The 27222-nt window shown below is 56.1% G+C and overlaps 1 protein-coding gene across 1 annotated transcript in view; it reads right to left on the reverse strand.

Annotated features, from left to right (window-relative positions):
• efhc1 (EF-hand domain (C-terminal) containing 1) overlaps positions 1 to 27222 on the reverse strand; it is a 102581-nt gene that overhangs the window by 52153 nt on the left and 23206 nt on the right. Inside the window, exons 2-7 of the mRNA XM_070870990.1 lie at positions 16251 to 16472; positions 14790 to 15077; positions 10303 to 10452; positions 7080 to 7272; positions 3411 to 3631; positions 2718 to 2858 (exon numbers count right to left, since the gene is read on the reverse strand). Of these exons, the coding sequence (XP_070727091.1) occupies positions 2718 to 2858; positions 3411 to 3631; positions 7080 to 7272; positions 10303 to 10452; positions 14790 to 15077; positions 16251 to 16472 (1215 nt within the window). The remainder of the gene's footprint in view (positions 1 to 2717; positions 2859 to 3410; positions 3632 to 7079; positions 7273 to 10302; positions 10453 to 14789; positions 15078 to 16250; positions 16473 to 27222) is intronic.

Here is a 27222-nt window from a genome sequence, read left to right on the forward strand (position 1 = left end):
CCTTGAGGAGGAATTCATAGAATGCATACGGGATTGTTTCTTAGAACAGTATGTTACAGAACCTACAAGGAAACAAGCTATCTTAGATCTGGTCTTGTGTAATGAGACAGGAATAATAAACGGTCTCCTGGTAAAAGATCCTCTCGGAATGAGTGATCACAGTATGGTTGAATTTGTAATACAGATTGAGGGTGAGGAAGTTGTGTCAGAAATGAGCGTACTGTGCTTAAACAAAGGGGACTACAGTGGGATGAGGGCAGAGTTGGCTAAAGTAGACTGGGAACACAGACTAAACGGTGGCACAATTGAGGAACAGTGGAGGACTTTTAAGGAGCTCTTTCATAGTGCTCAACAAAAATATATTCCAGAGAAAAAGAAGGGCGGTAAGAGAAGGGATAACCAGCCGTGGATAACCGAGGAAATAAAGGAGAGTATCAAATTAAAAACCAATGCGTATAAGATGGCCAAGGTTAGAGGAAAACTAGAAGATTGGGAAAATTTTAAACAGATAGTAAAAGCTTTTACCAATATATAAAATGGAAAAGAGTGACTAAAGTAAATGTTGGTCCCTTAGAAGATGAGAAGGGGGATTTAATAATGGGAAATGTGGAAATGGCTGAGACCTTAAACAATTATTTTGCTTCGGTCTTCACAATGGAAGACACAAAAACCATGCCAAAAATTGCGGGTCACGGGAATGTGGGAAGGGAGGACCTTGAGATAATCACTATCACTAGGGGGGTAGTGCTGGACAGGCTAATGGGACTCAAGGTAGACAAGTCCCCTGGTCCTGATGAAATGCATCCCAGGGTATTAAAAGAGATGGCGGAAGTTATAGCAGATGCATTCGTTATAATCTACCAAAATTCTCTGGACTCTGGGGAGGTACCAGCGGATTGGAAAACAGCTAATGTAACGCCTCTGTTTAAAAAAGGGGACAGACAAAAGGCAGGTAGCTATAGGCCGGTTAGTTTAACATCTGTAGTGGGGAAAATGCTTGAAGTTATCATTAAGGAAGAAAGAGCGCGACATCTAGATAGGAATAGTGCAATCAAGCAGACGCAACATGGATTCGTGAAGGGAAATTATGTTTAACTAATTTACTGGAATTCTTTGAGGATATAATGAGCATGGTGGATAGAGGTGTACCGATGGATGTGGTGTATTTAGATTTCCAAAAGGCATTCGATAAGGTGCCACACAAAAGGTTACTGCAGAAGATAAAGGTACGCGGAGTCAGAGGAAATGTATTAGCATGGATCGAGAATTGGCTGGCGAACAGAAAGCAGAGAGTCGGGATAAATGGGTCCTTTTTGGGTTGGAAATCAGTGGTTAGTGGTGTGCCACAGGGATCGGTGCTGGGACCACAACTGTTTACAATATACATAGATGACCTGGAAGAGGGGACAGAGTGTAGTGTAACAAAATTTGCAGATGACACAAAGATTAGTGGGAAAGCGGGTTGTGTAGAGGACACAGAGGCTGCAAAGAGATTTAGATAGGTTAAGCGAATGGTCTAAGGTTTGGCAGATGGAATACAATGTCGGAAAGTGTGAGGTCATCCACCTTGGAAAAGAAAAACAGTAAAAGGGAATATTATTTGAATGGGGAGAAATTACAACATGCTGCGGTGCAGAGGGACCTGGGGGTTCTTGTGCATGAATCCCAAAAAGTTAGTTTGCAGGTGCAGCAGGTAATCAGGAAGGTGAATGGAATGTTGGCCTTCATTGTGAGAGGGATGGAGTACAAAAGCAGGGAGGTCCTGTTGCAACTGTATAGGGTATTGGTGAGGCCGTGCCTGGAGTACTGCGTGCAGTTTTGGTCACCTTACTTAAGGAAGGATATACTAGCTTTGGAGGGGGTACAGAGACGATTCACTAGGCTGATTCCAGAGATTGAGGGGAGTTACCTTTTGATGATAGATTGAGTAGACTGGGTCTTTACTCGTTGGAGTTCAGAAGGATGAGGGGTGATCTTACAGAAACATTTAAAATAATGAAGGGGATAGACAAGATAGAGGCAGAGAGGTTGTTTCCACTGGTCGGGGAGACTAGAACTAGGGGGCACAGCCTCAAAATACGGGGGAGCCAATTTAAAACCAAGTTGAGAAGGAATTTCTTCTCCCAGAAGGTTGTGAATCTGTGGAATTCTCTGCCCAAGGAAGCAGTTGAGGCTAGCTCATTGAATGTATTCAAGTCACAGATAGATAGATTTTTAACCAACAAGGGAATTAAGGGTTACGGGGAGCGGGCGGGTAAGTGGAGCTGAGTCCACGGCCAGATCAGCCATGATCTTGTTGAATGGCGGAGCAGGCTCGAGGGGCTAGATAGCCTACTCCTGTTCCTAATTCTTATGTTCTAATGTCCAATCCCCATTCCCCATTCCCCCCCCCCGCACTGTCCGATCCCCATTCTGCACCACCACTCCTCCCTTCTCATCTCCCTCATCCCCCCCTCTCCCCCTCTCCCTCTCCTTCCCTGCTCCCCCGCTCCCTCCACCGCTATCCCTCTCCCCCCTTTTCCTCCCCCTCACCCCCATGCTCCCCCTCTCCTTCTCCTCCTTCTCTCCCTCTCCCCCTCTCCTCTCCCCCACACCTTCATCCCCTCCCCCCGTCTCCTCTCCCTCTCCTCTCCCACTCCCCACCTCTTCTCCACCCCCACCTACCTCTCCCCCTTATCTCCTCATCGCTCTGTCTCCTCCCCTGGGCCTCCTCTTACCATCCTGGCCTCGTATCGCAGGACGATCTTGTCGTTCTCCAGCATTTTGAGGACATCTTTCTTTGGGGGCTTGGGGATCAGTGACAGGCAGTTCTCCAGCGAGTCCTCCATCGAGCCGAACCCATTGTATGGGGGGATCCACTGCAGCCAATGAGAACAGGGTTTTACAATTCGCAGGTCTCACACCCTCTCTTCCACCCCCGGGATGGGTCAGTCCATTGCCACATGACCCCCAGGATGGATCAGTCCATTGACACACGACCACCGGCATGGGTCAGTCCATTGTCACACGACCACCGGCATGGGTCAGTCCATTGACACACGACCCCCGGGATGGGTCAGTCCATAGACACACGACCCCCAGGATGGGTCAGTCCATTGACACAGGAACCCCCCGGGATGGGACAGTCCATGAAACACGACCCTCAGGATGGGTCAGTCCATTGAACAGGACCCCCGGGATGGGTTGGTCTATTGACACATGACCCCCGGGGTGGGACAGTCCATTGACACAGGATCCCCGGGATGGGTCAGTCCATTGACACAGGACCCCCGGGATGGGTGGGTCCATTGACACATGACTCCCAGGATGGGTCTGTCCATTGAACAGGACCCCCGTGATTGGTCAGTCCATTGAACAGCACCCCCAAAATGGGTCTGACCATTAACGCAGGGACACACTCTGACACGGACCTTTTTCTCGGCGGTTACGGGTTTCCTGATCACATCGACAGGCCGGAGCTCCACCCCACTCAGGTTCTGGTGATAATAGTTCTTTGTAAACTCATCACAGTCATAGATGAAGAACGTGCGGCCAAGGACAGTCACCGACTGACCAACAATGAAATCTCGCGGACCATAATATTCCTTCACTTCCCAGTCTGTAAATTCCATGGAAATCGAGGGGAAACTCGCTGCAGAGAGAGAGAGAGAGAAATAATGTGAGTGAGTGTCAGAGAGAGAGAGAGAGAGAGAGAAAGTGAGGGAGTGTCAAAGAGAGAAAGAGAATGTGAGGGAGTGTCAAAGAGAGAGAGAGAGTGAGAGAGAGAGAGAGAGTGTGAGGGAGTGTCAAAGAGAGAGAGAGAATGTGAGGGAGTGTCAAAGAGAGGGAGGGAGAGTGAGAGAGAGAGAGTATGTGAGGGAGTGTCAGAGAGAGAGAATGTGAGGGAGTGTCAGAGAGAGAGAGAGAGAGAGAGAGAGAATGTGAGGGAGTGTCAGAGAGAGTGTGAGAGGGAATGTGAGGGAGTGTCAGAGAGAAAGTGTGTGAGAGTGAGTGAGGGAATGTGAGTGTCAGAGAGCGAGAGAGAGAGAGATAAATAGAGAGAGTGAGAGGGAGTGTGAGGGAGTGGCAGAGAGAGAGAGAATGTGAGAGAGCGTCAGAGTGAGAGTGAGTCTGAGAGAAAACATACATAGTGTGTGTGGGAATATACCCCAGTGAGAGTCAGTGTGTGTGGGACCTGTACCCCAGTGAGAGTCAGTGTGTGTGGGACCCGTACCCCAGTGAGAGTCAGTGTGTATGGGACCCGTACCCCAGTGAGAGTCAGTGTATGTGGGACTGTACCCCAGTGAAAGTCAGTGTGTGTGGGACCCGTACCCCAGTGAGAGTCAGTGTGTGTGGGACCTGTACCCCAGTGAGAGTCAGTGTGTGTGGGACCCGGACCCCAGTGAGAGTCAGTGTGTGTGGGACCCGTACCCTAGTGAGAGTCAGTGTGTGTGGGACTGTACCCCACTGAGAGTCAGTGTGTGTGGGACTGTACCCCAGTGAGAGTCAGTGTGTGTGGGACCCGTACCCCAGTGAGAGTCAGTGTGTGTGGGACCAGTACCCCAGTGAGAGTCAGTGTGTGTGGGACCCGTACCCCAGTGAGAGTCAGTGTGTGAGGGACTGTACCCCACTGAGAGTCAGTGTGTCTGGGACTGTACCCCAGTGAGAGTCAGTGTGTGTGGGACTGTACCCCAGTGAGAGTCAGTGTGTGTGGGAATATACCCCAGTGAGAGTCAGTGTGTGTGGGACTGTACCCCAGTGAGAGTCAGTGTGTGTGGGACCGTACCCCAGTGAGAGTCAGTGTGTCTGGGAATATACCCCAGTGAGAGTCAGTGTGTGTGGGAATATACCCCAGTGAGAGTCAGTGTGTGTGGGACCTGTACCCCAGTGAGAGTCAGTGTGTATGGGACCCGTACCCCAGTGAGAGTCAGTGTATGTGGGACTGTACCCCAGTGAAAGTCAGTGTGTGTGGGACCCGTACCCCAGTGAGAGTCAGTGTGTGTGGGACCTGTACCCAAGTGAGAGTCAATGTGTGTGGGACCCGTACCCCAGTGAGAGTCAGTGTGTGTGGGACCCGTACTCTAGTGAGAGTCAGTGTGTGTGGGACTGTACCCCACTGAGAGTCAGTGTGTGTGGGACTGTACCCCAGTGAGAGTCAGTGTGTGTGGGACCCGTACCCCAGTGAGAGTCAGTGTGTGTGGGACCCGTACCCCAGTGAGAGTCAGTGTGTGTGGGACCCGTACCCCAGTGAGAGTCAGTGTGTGTGGGACTGTACCCCAGTGAGAGTCAGTGTGTGTGGGACTGTACCCCAGTGAGAGTCAGTGTGTGTGGGACTGTACCCCAGTGAGAGTCAGTGTGTGTGGGACTGTACCCCAGTGAGAGTCAGTGTGTGTGGGACCCGTACCCCAGTGAGAGTCAGTGTGTGTGGGACCTGTACCCCAGTGAGAGTCAGTGTGTGAGGGACTGTACCCCACTGAGAGTCAGTGTGTGTGGGACTGTACCCCAGTGAGAGTCAGTGTGTGTGGGACCCGTACCCCAGTGAGAGTCAGTGTGTGTGGGACCCGTACCCCAGTGAGAGTCAGCGTGTGTGGGAATATACCCCAGTGAGAGTCAGTGTGTGTGGGAATATACCCCAGTGAGAGTCAGTGTGTGTGGGAATATACCCCAGTGAGAGTCAGCGTGTGTGGGACCTGTACCCCAGTGAGAGTCAGTGTGTGTGGGAATATACCCCAGTGAGAGTCAGTGTGTGTGGGACCTGTACCCCAGTGAGGGTCAGTGTGTGTGGGACACGTACCCCAGTGAGAGTCAGTGTGTGTGGGACCCGTACCCCAGTGAGAGTCAGTGTGTGTGGGACCCGTACCCCAGTGAGAGCCAGTGTGTGTGGGACTGTACCCCAGTGAGAGTCAGTGTGTGTGGGACCCGTACCCCAGTGAGAGTCAGTATGTGTGGGACTGTACCCCAGTGAGAGTCAGTGTGTGTGAGACTGTACCCCAGTGAGAGTCAGTGTGTGTGGGACTGTACCCCAGTGAGAGTCAGTGTGTGTGGGACTGTACCCCAGTGAGAGTCAGTGTGTGTGGGACCGTACCCCAGTGAGAGCCAGTGTGTGTGGGACTGTACCCCAGTGAAAGTCAGTGTGTGTGGGACTGTACCCCAGTGAGAGTCAGTGTGTGTGGGACCCGTACCCCAGTGAGAGTCAGTGTGTGTGGGACCCGTACCCCAGTGAGAGTCAGTGTGTGTGGGACCCGTACCCCAGTGAGAGTCAGTGTGTGGGGGACCCGTACACCAGTGAGAGTCAGTGTGTGTGGGACCCGTACCCCAGTGAGAGTCAGTGTGTGGGGAACCCGTACCCCAGTGAGAGTCAGTGTGTGTGTGTGGGACTGTACCCCAGTGAGAGTCAGTGTGTGTGGGACCTGTCCCCCAGTGACAGTCAGTGTGTGTGGGACTGTACCCCAGTGAGAGTCAGTGTGTGTGGGACCCGTACCCCAGTGAGAGTCAGTGTGTGTGGGACCCGTACCCCAGTGAGAGTCAGTGTGTGTGGGACCCGTACCCCAGTGAGAGTCAGTGTGTGTGGGACCCGTACCCCAGTGAGAGTCAGTGTGTGTGGGACTGTACCCCAGTGAGAGTCAGTGTGTGTGGGACCCGAACCCCAGTGAGAGTCAGTGTGTGTGGGACCCGTACCCCAGTGAGAGTCAGTGTGTGTGGGACCCGTACCCCAGTGAGAGTCAGTGTGTGTGGGACCCGTACCCCAGTGAGAGTCAGTGTGTGTGGGACCCGTACCCCAGTGAGAGTCAGTGTGTGTGGGACCCGAACCCCAGTGAGAGTCAGTGTGTGTGGGACTGTACCCCAGTGAGAGTCAGTGTGTGTGGGACCCGTACCCCAGTGAGAGTCAGTGTGTGTGGGACCCGTACCCCAGTGAGAGTCAGTGTGTGTGGGACTGTACCCCAGTGAGAGTCAGTGTGTGTGGGACTGTACCCCAGTGAGAGTCAGTGTGTGTGGGACTGTACCCCAGTGAGAGTCAGTGTGTGTGGGACCCGTACCCCAGTGAGAGTCAGTGTTTTGAGGAGGATTTCAGCTTTACTCTCAGACAGTCGGACTCTCACCGTCGGTTTGTTTACGTATTTTGGGTAAGTGTTGTCGTCCCACCAGAACAGGAAATGGGTCTCGTCCGCTGTTCTTCTCGTACACCTCGCGGATCTCCACCGTGCCGTCGGCCAGGTAATATTGGATAATGAACTGCCGGCACTCGCCAAACATATTCTCCGTATCGTTCCAGTAAGTGTAATACCGCAGAACCTGCCGGGGAAAGCAGAGTCAGTGAGCTACCCGTCACACCCAGCCCCTGAACGCTCCGGACCCCTCCCCCCTCCCCGTCCCCGGAGCCTCTCCCCCCTCCCCGTCCCCGTCCCCGGAGCCTCTCCCCCCTCCCCGTCCCCGTCCCCGGAGCCTCTCCCCCCTCCCCGTCCCCGGAGCCTCTCCCCCCTCCCCGTCCCCGGAGCCTCTCCCCCCTCCCCGTCCCCGGAGCCTCTCCCCCCTCCCCGTCCCCGTCCCCGGACCACTCCCCATCCCCGGACCCCCTCTCCGTCCCCAGACCCTCTCCCCCGTCCCCGTCCCCGGACCACTCCCCCTCCCCGTCCCCGGACCCCTCCCCATCCCCGGACCCCCTCTCCGTCCCCGGAGCCTCTCCCCCCTCCCCGTCCCCGTCCCCGGACCACTCCCCATCCCCGGACCCCCTCTCCGTCCCCAGACCCTCTCCCCCCTCCCCGTCCCCGGAGCCTCTCCCCCCTCCCCGTCCCCGGAGCCTCTCCCCCCTCCCCGTCCCCGGAGCCTCTCCCCCCTCCCCGTCCCCGGAGCCTCTCCCCCTCCCCGTCCCCGTCCCCGGACCACTCCCCATCCCCGGAGCCTCTCCCCCCTCCCCGTCCCCGTCCCCGGACCACTCCCCATCCCCGGACCCCCTCTCCGTCCCCAGACCCTCTCCCCCGTCCCCGTCCCCGGACCACTCCCCTCCCCGTCCCCGGACCCCTCCCCATCCCCGGACCCCCTCTCCGTCCCCGGAGCCTCTCCCCCCTCCCCGTCCCCGTCCCCGGACCACTCCCCATCCCCGGACCCCCTCTCCGTCCCCAGACCCTCTCCCCCCTCCCCGTCCCCGGAGCCTCTCCCCCCTCCCCGTCCCCGGAGCCTCTCCCCCTCCCCGTCCCCGGAGCCTCTCCCCCCTCCCCGTCCCCGGAGCCTCTCCCCCCTCCCCGTCCCCGGAGCCTCTCCCCCCTCCCCGTCCCCGGAGCCTCTCCCCCCTCCTCGTCCCCGTCCCCGGACCACTCCCCCTCCCCGTCCCCGGACCCCTCCCCATCCCCGGACCCCCTCTCCGTCCCCGGACCCTCTCCCCCCTCCCCGTCCCCGTCCCCGGACCACTCCCCCTCCCCGTCCCCGGACCCCTCCCCATCCCCGGACCCCCTCCCCGTCCCCGGACCCTCTCCCCCCTACCGGTCCCCGGACCCCTCCCCATCCCCGGACCCCCTCCCCGTCCCCGGACCCCTCCCCATCCCCGGACCCTCTCCCCCCTCCCCGTCCCCGGACCCTCTCCCCCCTCCCCGTCCCCGGACCCTCCCCGTCCCCGGACCCCCTCCCCCCTCCCCGTCCCCGGACCCCTCTCCGGACCCCCTCCCCCCTCCCCGTCCCCGGACCCCTCCCCATCCCCGGACCCCCTCCCCGTCCCCGGACTCCTCCCCGTCCCCGGACCCTCTCCCCCCTCCCCGTCCCCGGACCCTCTCCCCCCTTCCCGTCCCCGGACCCTCTCCCCTCTCCCCGTCCCCGGACCCTCTCCCCCCTCCCCGTCCCCGGACCCTCTCCCCCCTCCCCGTCCCCGGACCCCTCCCCCCCTCCCCGTCCCCGGACCCCCTCCCCCCTCCCCATCCCCGGACCCCCTCCCCGTCCCCGGACCCCTCTCCATCCCCGGACCCTCTCCCCCCGTCCCCGGACCCTCTCCCCCCTCCCCGTCCCCGGAACCCTCCCCGTCCCCGGACCCCTCTCCATCCCCGGACCCTCTCCCCCCGTCCCCGGACCCTCTCCCCCCTACCCGTCCCCGGACCCCCTCCCCCCTCCCCGTCCCCGGACCCCTCCCCATCCCCGGACCCCCTCCCCGTCCCCGGACCCCTCCCCATCCCCGGACCCCCTCCCCCCTCCCCGTCCCCAGACCCCCTCCCACTCCCCGGACCCCCTCCCCCCTCCCCCCTCCCCGTCCCCGGACCCCCTCCCCCTTCCCCGTCCCCAGACCCCCTCCCCGGACCCCCTCCCCCTCCCCGGACCCCCTCCCCCCTCCCCCTCCCCGTCCCCGGACCCCCTCCCCCCTCCCCGTCCCCGGACCCCCTCCCCCCTCCCCGGACCCCCTCCCCCTCCCCGTCCCCGGACCCCCTCCCCGTCCACGGACCCGTCCCCCCTCCCCGTCCCCGGACCCCATCCACAACCCTCCCCGTCTCCGGACCCCTCCCCATCCCCGAACCCCCTCCCCATCCCCGAACCCCCTCCCCGTCCCCGGACCCGTCCCCGGACACCCTCCCCCTCCCCGTCCCCAGACCCCTCCCCATCCCCGAACCCCCTCCCCGTCCCCGGACCCCTCCCCATCCCCGAACCCCCTCCCCGTCCCCGGACACCCTCCCCGTCCCCGGACCCCCTCCCCCCTCCCCGACCCCGGACCCCTCCCCGTCCCCGGACCCCCTCCCCCCCTCTCCCCTCCCCCCTCCCCGTCCACGGACCACCTCCCCCCTCCCCGTCCCCGGACGCACTCCCCGTCCCCGGACCCCCTCCACAACCCTCCCCGTCCCCAGACCCCCTCCCCATCCCCGGACCCCCTCCACACCCCTCCCCGTCCCCGGACCGCTCCCCGTCCCCGGACCCCCTCCCCGTCCCCGGACCCCCTCCCCCCTCCCTAAATCTCACCAACCCCGGACTCATTCCTCGAATCCATGCCCCCTCTCAGGACCCGCTCCCCCCTCCCCATCCTACCTCCCGTGGACCCCCTCCCATCGACATCTACCCCCCTCCCCAGACCCCCACCCCCAATCCCCTCCTCGGACTCCACCCCCGAACCCCTCCCCCAGACCCCCTCCCACTGAACCCCTTCCCCCTCCCTGCACCCCTGAACCTTTTTCCCCTCCCGCGGACCGCCTCCTCCGGACCCCCTCGCCCTGACCTTCACCCCCACCCCCCCGCGGACCACCTCCCACTCACTCCTCCCCCGAACCCCCTCCATCGCACCCCCTCCTTACGGTCAGGGGTCTTAAGGTCAACGGTCAGGTCATGAACCTTACGGTCAAAGGTCAGGAAACTAACCTTACGGTCAAAGGTCAGGAACTGCTTCAGCTTGTCAAAGTCGGAGGGGGTGATGTACTCCCGAGCGGCTTGTTTGCGATTTTCTGTGTAGGGATCTGGGGGAATCGTTTCTGGACAATACGGAACAATGCCATGGCTCTCCAGGAAATCCTGCAGAACAGGAGACAAGATCAGCAAATGAACTGAGCGGAGGAGCAGAGCAAGACTGAGTCCAACAAACCTCGAAACCAAATGAAGCCCCCTGGTGCCCTGATTCTCACTCACATGCTCTGGCCAAGGCCCTGGCCAATGGCCTACCCCACACCAGCGGACTCACTGTACGGCCTGACAAGCCCACCTCAGCCGTTTGAGTGAGCAGCCAGTCTCGTTTCTCATCCTGCGATCCACTGTCACGCAGCACATGTTTCAGGGCTCACTGTGATAGCTGCATGGGGAGGGGCAGAGCTGGTATGGCAGCGATCAATAACCGGTAAACAATCGGGGGCTGAGCTTGAGGGGGAGCTGTCCTGCGAGTGGGTTTGGTGCCAGGAGAACTTCTGCACGGTGACTTCCCCCGCCCCAGCCCCGGCAGTGATCAGGAGCAGGAACCCTGGCTGATTTCCCCTCTCTCTAACCCAGGGGTCAGGAGCAGCAACCCTGGCTGATTTCCCTCTCTCTCTAACCCAGGGATCACTGGGCAGTGATCAGGAGCAGGAACCCTGGCTGATTTCCCCTCTCTCTCTAACCCGGGGGTCACTGGGCAGTGATCAGGAGCAGGAACCCTGGCTGATTTCCCCTCTCTCTCTAACCCGGGGGTCACTGGGCAGTGATCAGGAGCAGGAACCCTGGCTGATTTCCCCTCTCTCTAACCCAGGGGTCACTGGGCAGTGATCAGGGGCAGGAACCCTGGCTGATTTCCCCTCTCTCTCTAACCCAGGGGTCATGGGGCAGTGATCAGGAGCAGGAACCCTGGCTGATTTCCCCTCTCTCTAACCCAGGGGTCACTGGGCAGTGATCAGGAGCAGGAACCCTGGCTGATTTCCCCTCTCTCTCTAACCCAGGGGTCATGGGGCAGTGATCAGGAGCAGGAACCCTGGCTGATTTCCCTCTCTCTCTAACCCAGGGATCACTGGGCAGTGATCAGGAGCAGGAACCCTGGCTGATTTCCCCTCTCTCTCTAACCCGGGGGTCACTGGGCAGTGATCAGGAGCAGGAACCCTGGCTGATTTCCCCTCTCTCTAACCCAGGGGTCACTGGGCAGTGATCAGGGGCAGGAACCCTGGCTGATTTCCCCTCTCTCTCTAACCCAGGGGTCATGGGGCAGTGATCAGGAGCAGGAACCCTGGCTGATTTCCCCTCTCTCTAACCCAGGGGTCACTGGGCAGTGATCAGGAGCAGGAACCCTGGCTGATTTCCCCTCTCTCTCTAACCCAGGGGTCATGGGGCAGTGATCAGGAGCAGGAACCCTGGCTGATTTCCTCTCTCTCTCTAACCCAGGGGTCACTGGGCAGTGATCAGGAGCAGGAACCCTGGCTGATTTCCTCTCTCCAACCCAGGGGTCACTGGGCAGTGATCAGGAGCAGGAACCCTGGCTGATTTCCCCGCTCTCTCTAACCCAGGGGTCACTGGGCAGTGATCAGGAGCAGGAGCCCTGGCTGATTTCCTCTCTCTCTAACCCAGGGATCACTGGGCAGTGATCAGGAGCAGGAACCCTGGCTGATTTCCCCTCTCTCTCTAACCCGGGGGTCACTGGGCAGTGATCAGGGGCAGGAGCCCTGGCTGATTTCCCCCCTCTCAAACCCAGGGGTCACTGGGCAGTGATCAGGAGCAGGAACCCTGGCTGATTTCCCCTCTCTCTCTAACCCAGGGGTCACTGAGCAGTGATCAGGAGCAGGAACCCTGGCTGATTTCCCTCTCTAACCCAGGGGTCACTGGGCAGTGATCAGGAGCAGGAACCCTGGCTGATTTCCCCTCTCTCTCTAACCCGGGGGTCACTGGGCAGTGATCAGGGGCAGGAGCCCTGGCTGATTTCCCCCCTCTCAAACCCAGGGGTCACTGGGCAGTGATCAGGAGCAGGAACCCTGGCTGATTTCCTCTCTCTCTAACCCAGGGGTCACTGGGCAGTGATCAGGAGCAGGAACCCTGGCTGATTTCCCCTCTCTCTAACCCAGGGGTCACTGGGCAGTGATCAGGAGCAGGAACCCTGGCTGATTTCCTCTCTCTCTAACCCAGGAGTCAGTGGGCAGTGATCAGGAGCAGGAACCCTGGCTGATTTCCCCCCTCTCTAACCCAGGGGTCACTGGGCAGTGATCAGGGGCAGGAACCCTGGCTGATTTCCCCTCTCTCTCTAACCCAGGGGTCACTGGGCAGTGATCAGGAGCAGGAACCCTGGCTGATTTCCCCTCTCTCTAACCCAGGGGTCACTGGGCAGTGATCAGGAGCAGGAACCCTGGCTGATTTCCCCTCTCTCTAACCCAGGGGTCACTGGGCAGTGAACAGGAGCAGGAACCCTGGCTGATTTCCCCCTCTCTAACCCAGGGGTCAGGGGGCAGTGATCAGGAACAGGAACCCTGGCTGATTTCTCTCTCTCTAACCCAGGGGTCACTGGGCAGTGATCAGGAGCAGGAACCCTGGCTGATTTCCCCCTCTCTAACCCAGGGGTCACTGGGCAGTGATCAGGGGCAGGAACCCTGGCTGATTTCCCCCCTCTCTAACCCAGGGGTCATGGGGCAGTGATCAGGAGCAGGAACCCTGGCTGATTTCCCCTCTCTCTAACCCAGGGGTCACTGGGCAGTGATCAGGAGCAGGAACCCTGGCTGATTTCCCCTCTCTCTCTAACCCAGGGGTCATGGGGCAGTGATCAGGAGCAGGAACCCTGGCTGATTTCCTCTCTCTAACCCAGGGGTCACTGGGCAGTGATCAGGAGCAGGAACCCTGGCTGATTTCCCCGCTCTCTCTAACCCAGGGGTCACTGGGCAGTGATCAGGAGCAGGAGCCCTGGCTGATTTCCCCTCTCTCTCTAACCCAGGGGTCACTGAGCAGTGATCAGGAGCAGGAACCCTGGCTGATTTCCCCTCTCTCTAACCCAGGGGTCATGGGGCAGTGATCAGGAGCAGGAACCCTGGCTGATTTCCTCTCTCTCTCTAACCCAGGGGTCACTGGGCAGTGATCAGGAGCAGGAACCCTGGCTGATTTCCCTCTCTCTCTAACCCAGGGGTCACTGGGCAGTGATCAAGAGCAGGAACCCTGGCTGATTTCCCCTCTCTCTCTAACCCAGGGGTCACTGGGCGGTGATCAGGAGCAGGAACCCTGGCTGATTTCCCCTCTCTCTAACCCAGGGGTCACTGGGCAGTGATCAGGAGCAGGAACCCTGGCTGATTTCCTCTCTCTCTAACCCAGGGGTCACTGGGCAGTGATCAGGAGCAGGAACCCTGGCTGATTTCCCCTCTCTCTCTAACCCAGGGGTCACTGGGCAGTGATCAGGAGCAGGAACCCTGGCTGATTTCCCCTCTCTCTAACCCAGGGGTCACTGGGCAGTGATCAGGAGCAGGAACCCTGGCTGATTTCCCCCTCTCTAACCCAGGGGTCAGGGGGCAGTGATCAGGAACAGGAACCCTGGCTGATTTCTCTCTCTCTAACCCAGGGGTCACTGGGCAGTGATCAGGAGCAGGAACCCTGGCTGATTTCCCCTCTCTCTAACCCAGGGGTCACTGGACAGTGATCAGGAGCAGGAACCCTGGCTGATTTCTCTCTCTCTAACCCAGGGATCACTGGGCAGTGATCAGGAGCAGGAACCCTGGCTGATTTCCCTCTCTCTAACCCAGGGATCACTGGGCAGTGATCAGGAGCAGGAACCCTGGCTGATTTCCCCTCTCTCTAACCCAGGGGTCAGGGGGCAGTGATCAGGAACAGGAACCCTGGCTGATTTCCTCTCTCTCTAACCCAGGGGTCACTGGGCAGTGATCAGGAGCAGGAACCCTGGCTGATTTCCCCTCTCTCTAACCCAGGGGTCACTGGGCAGTGATCAGGAGCAGGAACCCTGGCTGATTTCCCCCTCTCTCTCTCTAACCCAGGGGTCACTGGGCAGTGATCAGGAGCAGGAACCCTGGCTGATTTCCCCTTTCTCTAACCCAGGGGTCACTGGGCAGTGATCAGGAGCAGGAACCCTGGCTGATTTCCCCCTCTCGAACCCCAGGGGTCACGAGGCAGTGATCAGGAGCAGGATCCCTGGCTGATCTCCCCTCTCTCTAACCCAGGGGTCACTGGGCAGTGATCAGGAGCAGGAACCCTGGCTGATTTCTCCTCTCTCTAACCCAGGGGTCACTGGGCAGTGATCAGGAGCAGGAACCCTGTAAGGATTTCCCTATCTTATGGTGATCCGGTGATGCTGAGACCAGGGATGGTTCCTGGGGTGTATGGGTCAGTCACTTTTGCCCCCTTAGTGTGCCAGGTCCGGGCGCTGTGTGGATGCCCTGCCAGTAGCAGGGGTGTTGGATGGTTAGACCTACACATGTAAACTGGTCACAGCTGGTGAGCCGGAATCGCTTGCCGTAGGCCACCAGGTCCATGGCCACATTGAGATCCTTCCAGTGCCAACAGTCACCCTGGTCGTTCTTCGGGAGGCGTTGCCTGTTGATCAGCTTGCCCTGGGGGAGACCAGAGTTGTCCACACTCGGCTCATTAATGGCGATGCTATCATCCTCCAGGTAATAGTACAGGAGCACGGGCCGCACACGGAAATATTCCTGGGCGGACTCATGAACCGTCTCCTTGAAATAGCCATCGAACTTCAACACCTGTTGGAGCAAAAAAACCCAGTCACTGACAGTACAGCATGGGCGGTGGGGGCGGGGGGTGGAGGTACTGAGGGGGGCAATGGGGAGGGGGGGACTGAGGGGGGCTCGGTGAGGGGGGGACTGAGGGGGGCTCGGTGAGGGGGGACTGAGGGGGGCTCGGTGATGGGGGGGACTGAGGGGGGCTCGGTGAGGGGGGGGCTCGGTGAGGGGGGGACTGAGGGGGGCTCGGTGAGGGGGGGACTGAGGGGGGCTCGGTGAGGGGGGGACTGAGGGGGGCTCGGTGAGGGGGGGACTGAGGGGGGCTCGGTGAGGGGGGGACTGAGGGGGGCTCGGTGAGGGGGGGACTGAGGGGGGCTCGGTGAGGGGGGGACTGAGGGGGGCTCGGTGAGGGGGGGGACTGAGGGGGGCTCGGTGAGGGGGGGACTGAGGGAGGCTCGGTGAGGGGGGACTGAGGGGGGCTCGGTGAGGGGGGGACTGAGGGGGGCTCGGTGAGGGGGGGACTGAGGGGGGCTCGGTGAGGGGGGGACTGAGGGGGGCTCGGTGAGGGGGGGACTGAGGGGGGCTCGGTGAGGGGGGAACTGAGGGGGGCTCGGTGAGGGGGGGAACTGAGTGGGGCTCGGTGAGGGGGGGACTGAGGGGGCTCGGTGAGGGGGGACTGAGGGGGGCTCGGTGAGGGGGGACTGAGGGGGGCTCGGTGAGGGGGGGACTGAGGGGGGCTCGTGAGGGGACTGAGGGGGGCTCGGTGGGGGGGACTGAGGGGGGCTCGGTGAGGGGGGGACTGAGGGGGGCTCGGCGAGGGGGACTGAGGGGGGCTCGGCGAGGGGGACTGAGGGGGGCTCGGTGAGGGGGGGACTGAGGGGGGCTCGGCGAGGGGGACTGAGGGGCATCGCAGTGAGGGGGAGACTGAGGGGGGGCAATGGGGAGGGGGGATGGGCTCTCTCTGTGAGAGGAGGCGATGGGGGAGGGGGGGAATTGGTGGAGAGGGGGCAATGGGGGACTGAGGGGGGCTCACTGAGAGGGGACGATGGGGGAATGGGACTGAGGGGGGCTCACTGAGAGGGGGCGATGGGGGAGGGGGAGGGGACGGTCACGGACGATGCAGGAATGGGCTGCAGTGCCAAAGCTTGATCCTTGGGTTCGATGATGAGAGGTGACCAGCTGCGGAAACGTTACCTTTTTATCAAAAGCCACGTGGCCGGGGATGAAGTCCGATGGCGGGGCCTGTCTGGCCTGGCCGTAGGTTAACGTGGGTCTCTTGTTGGCCAATTCATCCACATCAGAAAGCGATGGCTGATTTACATGGAGTGGTTCTCCACCGATCCCAACCTTGGGCACAGCAGGGATAGCGATGCCATTCTTGTAGCTGAAGGTCTGTCCCCGATGGAACTTGGACTTCTAAAGATAAATAGAACTAGATAATCCTCACAACAGCAGAAGGCCACTGGTACAAGACACCCAGTCAAAGATCAACACACCCGAACCCCCCGAAGCCCACCCTCTCCCCCCGAACCCCACCCTCTCCCCCCCGAACCCCCCCGAAACCCACCCTCTCTCCCCCCGAAACCCCACCCTCACCCCCCCGAAACCCCACCCTCACGCCCCGAAACCCCGCCCTCACCCCCCGAAACCCCACCCTCACCCCCGAAACACCCCCCCGAACACCCCCGAACCCCCCGAACCCCCGACCCCCCCCCCCCCCAAAACCCCCCCCTCTCCCCCCCGAACCCCACCCTCTCCCTCCTGAACCCCACCCTCTCCCCCCCCCCCCCCCCCCCGAACCCCACCCTCTCCCCCCGGAACCCCACCCTCTCCCCCGGAACCCCACCCTCTCCCCCCGGAACCCCACCCTCTCCCCCCGGAACCCCACCCTCTCCCCCGGAACCCCACCCTCTCCCCGAACCCCGCCCTCTCCCCCCGAACCCCGCCCTCTCCCCGAACCCCGCCCTCCCCCCGAACCCCGCCCTCTCCCCCCGAACCCCGCCCTCTCCCCCCGAACCCCGCCCTCTCCCCCGAACCCCACCCTCTCCCCCCGAACCCCACCCTCTCCCCCCCCTCGAACCCCACCCTCTCCCCCCCCCCGAACCCCACCCTCCCCCCCCCGAACCCCACCCTCCCCCCCCGAACCCCACCCTCCCCCCCAAACCCCACCCTCTCCCCCAAACCCCACCCTCTCTCCCCCAAACCCCACCCTCTCTCCCCCAAACCCCACCCTCTCTCCCCAAACCCCACCCTCTCTCCCCCAAACCCCACCCTCTCCCCCCAAACCCCACCCTCTCCCCCCCAAACCCCACCCTCTCCCCCCAAAACCCCACCCTCTCCCCCCCAAACCCCACCCTCTCCCCCCCAAACCCCACCCTCTCCCCCCCAAACCCCACCCTCTCCCCCCCAAACCCCACCCTCTCCCCCCCAAACCCCACCCTCTCCCCCCCAAACCCCACCCTCTCCCCCCCAAACCCCACCCTCTCCCCCCCAAACCCCACCCTCTGCCCCCCAAACCCCACCCTCTGCCCCCCAAACCCCACCCTCTCCCCCCCAAACCCCACCCTCTCCCCCCCAAACCCCACCCTTTCCCCCCCAAACCCCACCCACTCACCCCCCAAACCCTCACCCCCCCAAAACCTCACCCCCCAAACCCCACCCTCTCACCCAACCATTCCTCCCCACCTTCTCCCTAACCCCACCTCCCACCCTCTCCCCATAGCCTTAAACTCCACCTCTCACCCTCTTCTCATATCCCTCAATCCCACCTACATACTTCGCACCAAATCACTCGACTCTAGTTTTGGATTCCCCCACAAATGAAATCATCTTCTCTACAACTACCCGATCAAACCCCTTCATAATAGCACAGAAAAGGGATGATGTCGTGGAGGGGGAAAGGCAGAGTCTATTTGGTTAGAATTAAGGACCAATAGAGGAACTATTACTGTAGGCCACCCAATAGTGGGAAGGAGTTACGGGAGCAAATTAACAGGCAACTTACAGCGAGATGCAAGAATGACAGATTAGTGATAATGGGGTCTTCAGTTATCCTGATACAGACTGGGACAGTAACAGTGTACAGGTAAAGAGGGGAAGGATTCCTGAAATGTGTACATGTGAACCTTCTGGATCAGTGTCCTTCCAGGCCGAGGAAGTGCTGGGTCTGGTTCTGGGGCGAGTGAAACGTGTTTCTGTGGGGGAGCATTTGGGGAACAGTGATCATAATATCATCAGGTTTAGAACAGTTCTGGAAACGTAACAATATTTAATGGGAGTTAGCAAGGGCTCTGGCCCAGGTGAATTGGAATCAAAAATTGGTTGGCAAATAGTAGTGGAACAATGGGAGGCCTTCAGAGAGGAGGTGGTTCAGGAACAGAGAAGGTACATGACGGGAAAAGGAAGGGTGTCCCAAGCTGGAGCTCCCTGGATGACCAAAGATATAGGGGGCGAAATTTAGTAGCATCCTGTTGAAAAGTTAGCACCAGGCACAAACGATTGCTAACATCTGCTAAATTGGGCTTTAGCGTCCCAGGAAGTAAGCGGTAAATTAGACGCGAGTGGCCTCAGTGGGGCACTGCAGGGGCACTAATGGCCTCAGTGGGGCACTGCAGGGGCACGAATGGCCTCAGTGGGGCGCTGCAAGGGCACTAATGGCCTCAGTGGGGCACTGCAGGGGCACTAATGGCCTCAGTGGGGTGCTGCAGGGGCACTAATGGCCTCAGTGGGGTGCTGCAGGGGCACTAATGGCCTCAGTGGGGTGCTGCAGGGGCACTAATGGCCTCAGTGGGGCGCTGCAGGGGCACTAATGGCCTCAGTGGGGCGCTGCAGGGGCACTAATGGCCTCAGTGGGGCGCTGCAGGGGCACTAATGGCCTCAGTGGGGTGCTGCAGGGGCACTAATGGCCTCAGTGGGGCGCTGCAGGGGCACTAATGGCCTCAGTGGGGCGCTGCAGGGGCACTAGTGGCCTCAGTGGGGTGCTGCAGGGGCACTAATGGCCTCAGTGGGGTGCTGCAGGGGCACTAATGGCCTCAGTGGGGTGCTGCAGGGGCACTAATGGCCTCAGTGGGGTGCTGCAGGGGCACTAGTGGCCTCAGTGGGGCGCTGCAGGGGCACTAATGGCCTCAGTGGGGTGCTGCAGGGGCACTAATGGCCTCAGTGGGGTGCTGCAGGGGCACTAATGGCCTCAGTGGGGCGCTGCAGGGGCGTTAACACCAGAGTGCGACCCAATTTCAGGTGAGTTGTATTCAGCAATCATCCTCCTCCCTGGCTCCAGTGGTGCCAGAGGACTGGAGGGCTGCTAACGTTGTACCACTGTTTAAAAAGGTAGAAAGGGATTGACTAAGTAATTACAGGTCAGTCAGTTTAACCTCGGTGGTGGGAAAATTATTGGAATCAATTCCGAGGGACAATATAAATCTTCATTTGGAAAGACACGGATCAATGAAGGACAGTCGACATGGATTGTTATAGAATGGTCGTGTCGAACTAACTCGATTGAATTTTCTGAGGAGGTAACTGTAATGTCTGTAAGCTTGTAATGTTTGTAGTGCTACACTATGGATGTGGACGTATTGCAGTACACATCATTTAACAGAAGCAGGCAGATTCTGGAGACTTCTGAGAGAGCTGCCTGCCATGTTAGGAAGCTGTGTGCTGTGCTCTGTGAATATATCACATTTGGCGACGGAAGATGGGATTTTTCGGATGATTTAAAGCTAAAATTTTGTTGGTGAAGGATTCAGCCGACAGAGAGACTTTGGAAGTTTCTGTCTTTGGAAAAAAGCTACAAAATCCGAGGTAAAATACAGCACACGGTGTGAACAGCTAGAGATTAAAATGGCAGGTGTAATCGGACATTTGGGGGAATAGAGACATGACCAGGAACGTTTTAAAGCTTATGTGGATTGGCTAGAAATATATTTCACTGCAAATAACATAATCGAAGTTCCAGACAATGCAGTCCAGAACCGGGCTGTGTTGGAACGTAAGAAAGCGATCTTCTTATCAGAGGCAGGTCCGACATTATATGACACTCTTGTAAATCTGCTTGTGCCTGACGAGCCAAAGGACACAACGCTTAAAGAGATTTTAGTGAAGCTGGAGCAGTACTATAACCCCAAACCGTTAGAAATTGCTGAAAGCTATCGTTTCAGGATTCGGAATTAAAAGACTGATTTATTTATCGGTGATGACATCGTCGCATTAAAAAAACTATCGATGCACTGTAATTTTGGAAACTTTCAAAACCAAGCATTACGGAATCGTTTTGTTTGTGGGGTGAAAAATGATACGATCAGAAGGAAGTTATTGACGACGGATGACTTGACTTTTGAGATTGCTTGTCAGACAGCGAGGTCGATGGGCATGGCAGAACAATATTCCTGAGAATTAAATAATAATTACGGTCGTCAGTCAGCCGAGGTAAATCACCTGCAGGTTCAAAGTAAAAGACGGTGGGGGCCCAAAGTCTCAGAAACTGGAAATTCTACCAGAGCGTCGAAGTCGTGCTATAAGTGCCTGGGACAACACATTGCTCAAAGTTGTCCATACGTGAAGGCAGAGTGTTTCTTCTGCAGGAAGACTGGGAATCTTGCGAAGGCATGCCGACTGAAGGGTAAATCAGCTTTTAAAGCTATAAGTCCAACGTTCAAAGCTATGATTAGAAATCCCAAGAGACTACTTAGCATGGAACAACAACAGGACGAGGAGATGTTAGAGTTACACATCATCAGGAACACGAGGTTAACGGACAACGATTCAGAAAGCATCAAAATCCACAGAGATGTTGTGGGATTCATGATACCAATGGAAATTGTCACGGGTGCCTCTGTGAGTGTAGTATCAGAGTCACTGTACCGCAACAAATTGCGTGATTTCCAACTGGAGAAATCCAAGATAGAGCTGCGAGGCTACTCGGGAGAGAAAATTCCTGTGGTAGGTCGTATCACCGTACCGGTGAAATATAAAGATCAATTTCAGAACTTGCCTCTCATAGTAGTGAAAGGAGACAAGTCTGCCTTACTAGGAAGAAATTGGTTGAGTTCACTGAAGCTGGTTTGGAGTAAGATTTTCTGTGTGGAAGCGAGATTTTCATCAACGGATGAAGTTATCAAGAAATATTCGAAGGTGTTCTGTGAAACGGGCAGTCCGATCCAAGGCTTCAAGGTGAGTGTCAGGGTACAGAAGGACGCTAGATCGGTTTACTACAAGCCACGTTCCGTACCATATGCACTCAAGGAGAAAGTTGAGCAAGAACTCAAAAGACTAGAGATTGAGAACATTATTTGTAAGACAGATCGATGTAATTGGGCTACACCCATTGTTGTTGTACCTAAGTCCGATGGTAAGGTAAGATTGTGTGGTGATTATAAAGTAACCGTAAACCAGGTTCTAGAGGGTAATGTCCCAAATACATTGCCGAATATAGAAGATTTGTTCACAACACTGACAGGTGGTCAGATCTTCTCAAAACTGGATCTTACGAATGCCTACTTACAGCTTGAACTAGATGAGGAGTCCAAGTCATGTTTGACTATAAATATTCATCTAGGCCTATATCAATTTAATAGGCTACTGTTTGGACTGTCTTCCGCCCCTGCCATATTCCAAAGGGTGATGAACCAGATTTTTCAAGGTATTGAAGGGGTAGTATGTTATTTGGATGACATATTAATTTCAGCACCAAATAGGCAAATTCATAATAACACATTGAATGAAGTCCACAAACGGCTAGAGAAGCACAGAGTACGAGTGTCTGCTCGTAAGTGCGAGTTAGTTTAAAACTCAGTGGAGTACTTAGGGTACAGAATCGACAAAGATGGTTTACATCCAACCATGGAAAAATTGGATGCAATCAGAAATGCACCCATTCCCAGGAATGTCACTGAACTTCGTTCATTCTTGAGTCTTTTGAACTATTATGGGAAGTTCCTACCAAATTTGGCTACAGTATTACATCCACTGAATGAACTTTTGAAAAAACAGGTCCATTGGAAGTGTCAAAAGAATGCGATACAGTATTCAAGGAGTGTAAAAGCAAATTGGTAGAGAGCACCATGTTAGCTCACTGTGACATATCTAAGGAGATTAAACTAGCATGTGATGCCTCTCCGTATGGAGTTGGGGCAGTAATCTCTCATGTATTAAGTAGTGAGGAGGAGAGACCAATTGCTTTTGCTTCACGCACTCTCAGTGCCAGTGAGAGTAATTATGCGCAAATTGAAAGGGAAGCTTTGGCATTAATTTTTGGGGTCAAGAAGTTTCACAAATACTTGTATGGTCGTAAGTTTACCATCGTTACGGACCATAAGCCCCTAACAGCAATCCTCCATCCAAAGTCCCCAGTTCCAATGTTAGCTGCAGCCCGAATGCAGAGATGGGCTTTGATTTTGTCAGCATATACATATGATATTGAATACAGACGATCAGCTGATCACAGTAATGCTGATGCAATGTCTAGATTGCCTTCCCCATCACAAGTTACATCCAATAGGGAAGAAGTGTTTTATGTTTCATACATTGATGAACTGCCAGTCACAGCTGAAGAGATTGGTAGAGCAACCAAACATGACCCAGTGATGTCAAAGGTGTATGAGTATATTGCAAATGGATGGCCAAACCAGGTAACAGACAAAGATACACATCCATTCTTCATTCGTTGATAGTTGATAAAGATTGTATTATGTGGGGTGCAAGAGTGGTTATACCAAATAAATTCAGATCCAAATTATTAGGAGACCTCCATGACCAGCACCTGGGAATGTGCTTGACCAAGAGTTTTGTACGCAATTATTTATGGTGGCCAGGTCTTGATAAAGATATAGAGTACATCGTGAGTCAGTGTACGACATGTCAATCGGTAAGCAAGCAACCACCACCAGTACCATTACAGCCATGGAAATGGCCTCCCAGGGTGTGGCAAAGGCTACATATTGATTTTGCTGAGGACAACAATTGTTCATTGTGATTGATAGCCATTCAAAGTGGGTTGAGGTGGTCCCAATGTGGAAAATAACAACAAGTAAAACATTGGACATTTTACAAAAATTATTTTCTTCATTTGGCCTCCCTGAAGAAATTGTTTCGGATAATGGACCACAATTTCGTTCAGAAGAATTTGCACAATTCACGAGCAAAAATGGTGTGAAACATACCAAGGTTCCACCATACCATCCTGCTTCGAATGGTGCAGCAGAGCGCACTGTACAAATTGTAAAACGTGCCCTCATAAAACAAATGTTAGATCCAAATCCAAGGAAATGACAGTTATCATTGGAACACAAATTGGCTAATTTTTTGACTCCATATCCAGCCACGACCCAGATTCTCGTTGTTAAAGCCAAATTTGGCACAGTCCGTAGAAGAGACACAATTAAGACAGAAAGAGAATCATGATAGAGGTAGAGTAAAAGAGAGAAGTGTGAAATTAAACCAGAAGGTGAGAGTGAAGAACCATCACCATAAATGGATAAAGTGGTTACCAGGAAGAGTGGTGAAGATATGTGGTCCTCGCACATATTTGGTAAAGATGTTTGATAATGGACAGGTTAGGTTTGTCCATATTGATCATATTTTACCTACAGACATGGAAGGAGTTGAAGGTGGGAATGATTCAATTATTTCTGACTCATCAGATAGTTTTGATACACCAGTAGCAAATCCTAAATCCAATGTACTGGAAACAGATCCAGGAGAGAATCAGAATGAAAGTCTGAGTCCGAGTCAGGGAAACAAGGAACCTGAAGTTAGAGTGAGTGCAAATGAAAATCAAGGAAATTCCGTGGAGGAAAACGTTCCTCAGGATGAGCCTCGAATGAGTTTCGATTCGACACCATGTTTGGAAGGTTCTGTTCAAGAGCGAAGGTATCCTCTTCGAAACAGAAAACAAGTGGTAAAGTTAAATTTGTAAATATGGAAAAAAATAAGTTTATATCCTGTGTTATATATAAACATGAAAGTTATGTATGATGTTATAATAACTTCTTCATTAAGGAGGGAGAAGTGTAATGTCTGTAAGCTTGTAATGTTTGTAGCTCCACACTGTGGATGTGAACGTATTGTGTACTGCAAGTGCAGGGTTAATCATTAAACAGAATTAGGCAGATTTCCGGAGGCTTTGGAGAGAGCTGCCTGCCATGTTAGGAGCTGTGTGTGCTGTGCTCTGTGAATATATCACAGTAATCAGGAGAGTCGATGAGAGCAGTGCATTTGATGTAGTCTATATGGACTTTAGCAAGGTTTTGATAAGGTCCCACAAGGCAGCCTGGTCACGAAAATAAAAGTCCATGGGATCCAGGGCAAAGTGGCAAGTTGGATCCAAAATTAGCTCAGAGGCAGGAAGCAAAGGGTAATGGGTGATGGGTGTTTTTGTGACTGGAAGGATGTTTCCAGTGGGGTTCCGCAGGGCTCAGTGCTGGGTCCCTTGCTTTTTGTGACATACATCACTGATTTAGACATAAATGTAGGGGGCATGATAAAGAAATTTGCAAATAATACAAAAATCGGCTGTGTGGTTGATAATGAAGAAGAAAGCTGTAGACTGCAGGAAGATATCAATGAACTGGTCAGATGGGCAAAACAGTGGCAAATGGAATTCAATCTGGAGAATTTGAGGTAATGCATTTGGGGAGGGGCAACAAGGCAAGGGAATACACATTAAATGGTAGGATACTGAGAAGTGTAGAGGAGCAAAGGGACCTGGGAGTGCAGGTCCACAGATCCCTGAAGGTAGCAGGCCAGGTGGATAAGGTGGTTAAGAAGGCATACGGAATACTTACCTTTATTGGCCAAGGCATAGAATACAAGAGCAGGAGGTTATGCTTGAACTGTATAAAACACTGGTTAGGCCACAGCTGGAGTACTGCGTGCAGTTCTGGTCACCACATTACAGGAAGGATGTGATTGCACTGGAGAGGGTACAGAGGAGATTTACCAGGATGTTGCCGGGACTGGAAAACTTTAGCTATGAGGAAAGATTGGATAGGCTGGGGTGTTTTCTTTGGAACAGAGGAGGCTGAGGGAGACCTGATTGAGGTGAGTAAAATGATGAGGGGATAAGCAGGGCCTGTTTCCCTTAGCACAGAGGTCAAATACCAGGGGGCATAGATTTAAAGTCACTGGTGGAAGGATTAGAGGGGAGATGAGGAACAATAATTTCACCCAGAGGGTGGTGGGGGTCTGGAACTCGCTGCGTGAAAGGGTGGTAGAGGCAGAAATCCTCACCACATTTACAAAGTACTTAAAATGCCGTAACCTGCTGGGCTACGGACCGAGAGCTGGAAAGTGGGATTAGGCTGGGTAGCTCTTGGTCGGACTTGATGGGCCGAATGGCCTCCTTCTGTAATTTTCTATGATTCTATGAATCCTTGACACTGGCTGATTTCAGCTCTTAAAGGGGAGGTTATATCAAGCTGCACCTGCTCATTTTCAGCAGTCCTGTATTTGAGGTACATCTGTGAACTAGTGAAGCAACGTTCTGGCATGGCTGCTGCAAATCTTGCTGGAAGGGAGAGGGCGAGGCGATTCAATGAGATGGCAGTGGAGGCAGTGGTGGGGGCAGTGGTGGGGGCAGTGGAGAGAAGGAGAGATGCGCTGTACCCTGCATTTGGATGGAGGCCATCGCCCCAGGTCTTCAGGGCCATGTGCAGAGAGGTGGGCGAGGAGGTGTAGTCGATCGAACCCGCGCACAGATCCGGAAGAAGTTCAACGACCTCAGTCGGGTGGTGAAGGTTAGTACAAGTTTCTACACCTCCTACGTACCAGCCTCTGAACCTCTGTCTGTGCACACTGAGCAAACCACCACTTCACCAACAACCATGTACAGCTATTCAAACTCACATCCTCAACTCACGCCTTGCCTACATTCACAGCTATTCAACAACGGCAGGCATATCTCTTGCATACAGAGCTGGACTCTTACTCACACAAATTCCTATCTTTTACAGGTCAAGGTGACCCACAATTGGAGGACTGGTGGGGTGAACCTCAGCTGCAGGAGCTGACTGACCTGGAGGAGTGAGTGCTGTGACCCTCGACCCCACTGGGGGCAACAACGGTATCTCCATCCCCTTTCCTTCCCTCATCCCACTTCCCCCTCACACCAGAAGGCTTTAGCACTTTCCAGCTCCTGATGCTGACTGCCATCCTTGCTCCATTCCTGCCCCCCTGCCCTCACCTTAATGCAAGTCTTGGCCCATTTATGCTTTCCGATAATCAGCCAACAGATGACCAGCCTGTCCCTGAGCCCCCCCCCATGGCACTGACGAGGGAGGAGAAGAGGAGGACCCTAACACTGGGTCACTGGGTCTCTCCTGCGCAGGCACCAGCTCCGTGATCTTTAGAGGTAGGTTGAGCAGAGGGTCTGCACTGGGTGATACATCGGGGCCTTGTGGGTTGCAGCACAGTCAATGGGAAAATGTAGCTCAGGAACCAGCTCCCCGGAGGGAGAGTTCGGGCGTGAGTTCTGCTGCACAGGACTCAGATGAGGACTCGATGGGGGAGGTGTTCACACAAAGGGTCGTGGCCATGCTCTCCGACATGATAGGTGCAATGGCAAGGGTGCCCGAGAGCCTGTCGGCAATGGTAAGGAGTGTGGAGGAGCCAGCCTCCAACACTGCACAGAGCTCTGCGCACACCATGGAACCCACCATCGCCAGTGTGTAGATGACAGTGGGCTCCCAGAGAGACCGTGGGGACCCAGACCTCATGACGCGTGACATGGGTGATGTGGCAGCTTCCATTGCAGCACAGGCAGGAGCAACGCAACTTCTTGGTGCTGTGATGCAGACCATGGTCGGTGGCATCAAGTCTGAGACTGCTCCCATGCAGTCCCAGCTGGATGTCCCGTGAGCTCTGACTGCTGCCATCGTCGCTGGGTCCACCACAGTCCACCGGGGATCTCACGGTGTCACAGCAGGCCAGCCAACTGTGCTCCAGCAGGTCAGTTGGGATGCTGGGGTGCTGCCCCGGGGGAGTAACAGTGGGTCAGGGGAGCAGGAACCTGCTGTCCTCTCTCAGGATGGCAGCATTCCTGATCCTACCACTGCCACTTCACCATTGCACCTGTCGGTCCCTATCACCCAGCCAGCCCAGCCTGCCCCCGCCCAGCCTGAGGTGGTGCAGTCTGCAGCCAGGCCTTCCAGGCCCAGAGCTGGTCAAGGGCTTC

Source organism: Pristiophorus japonicus, unplaced genomic scaffold (genome assembly GCF_044704955.1).
Source record: "Pristiophorus japonicus isolate sPriJap1 unplaced genomic scaffold, sPriJap1.hap1 HAP1_SCAFFOLD_204, whole genome shotgun sequence".
Classification (NCBI taxonomy): Eukaryota; Metazoa; Chordata; class Chondrichthyes; family Pristiophoridae; genus Pristiophorus; species Pristiophorus japonicus.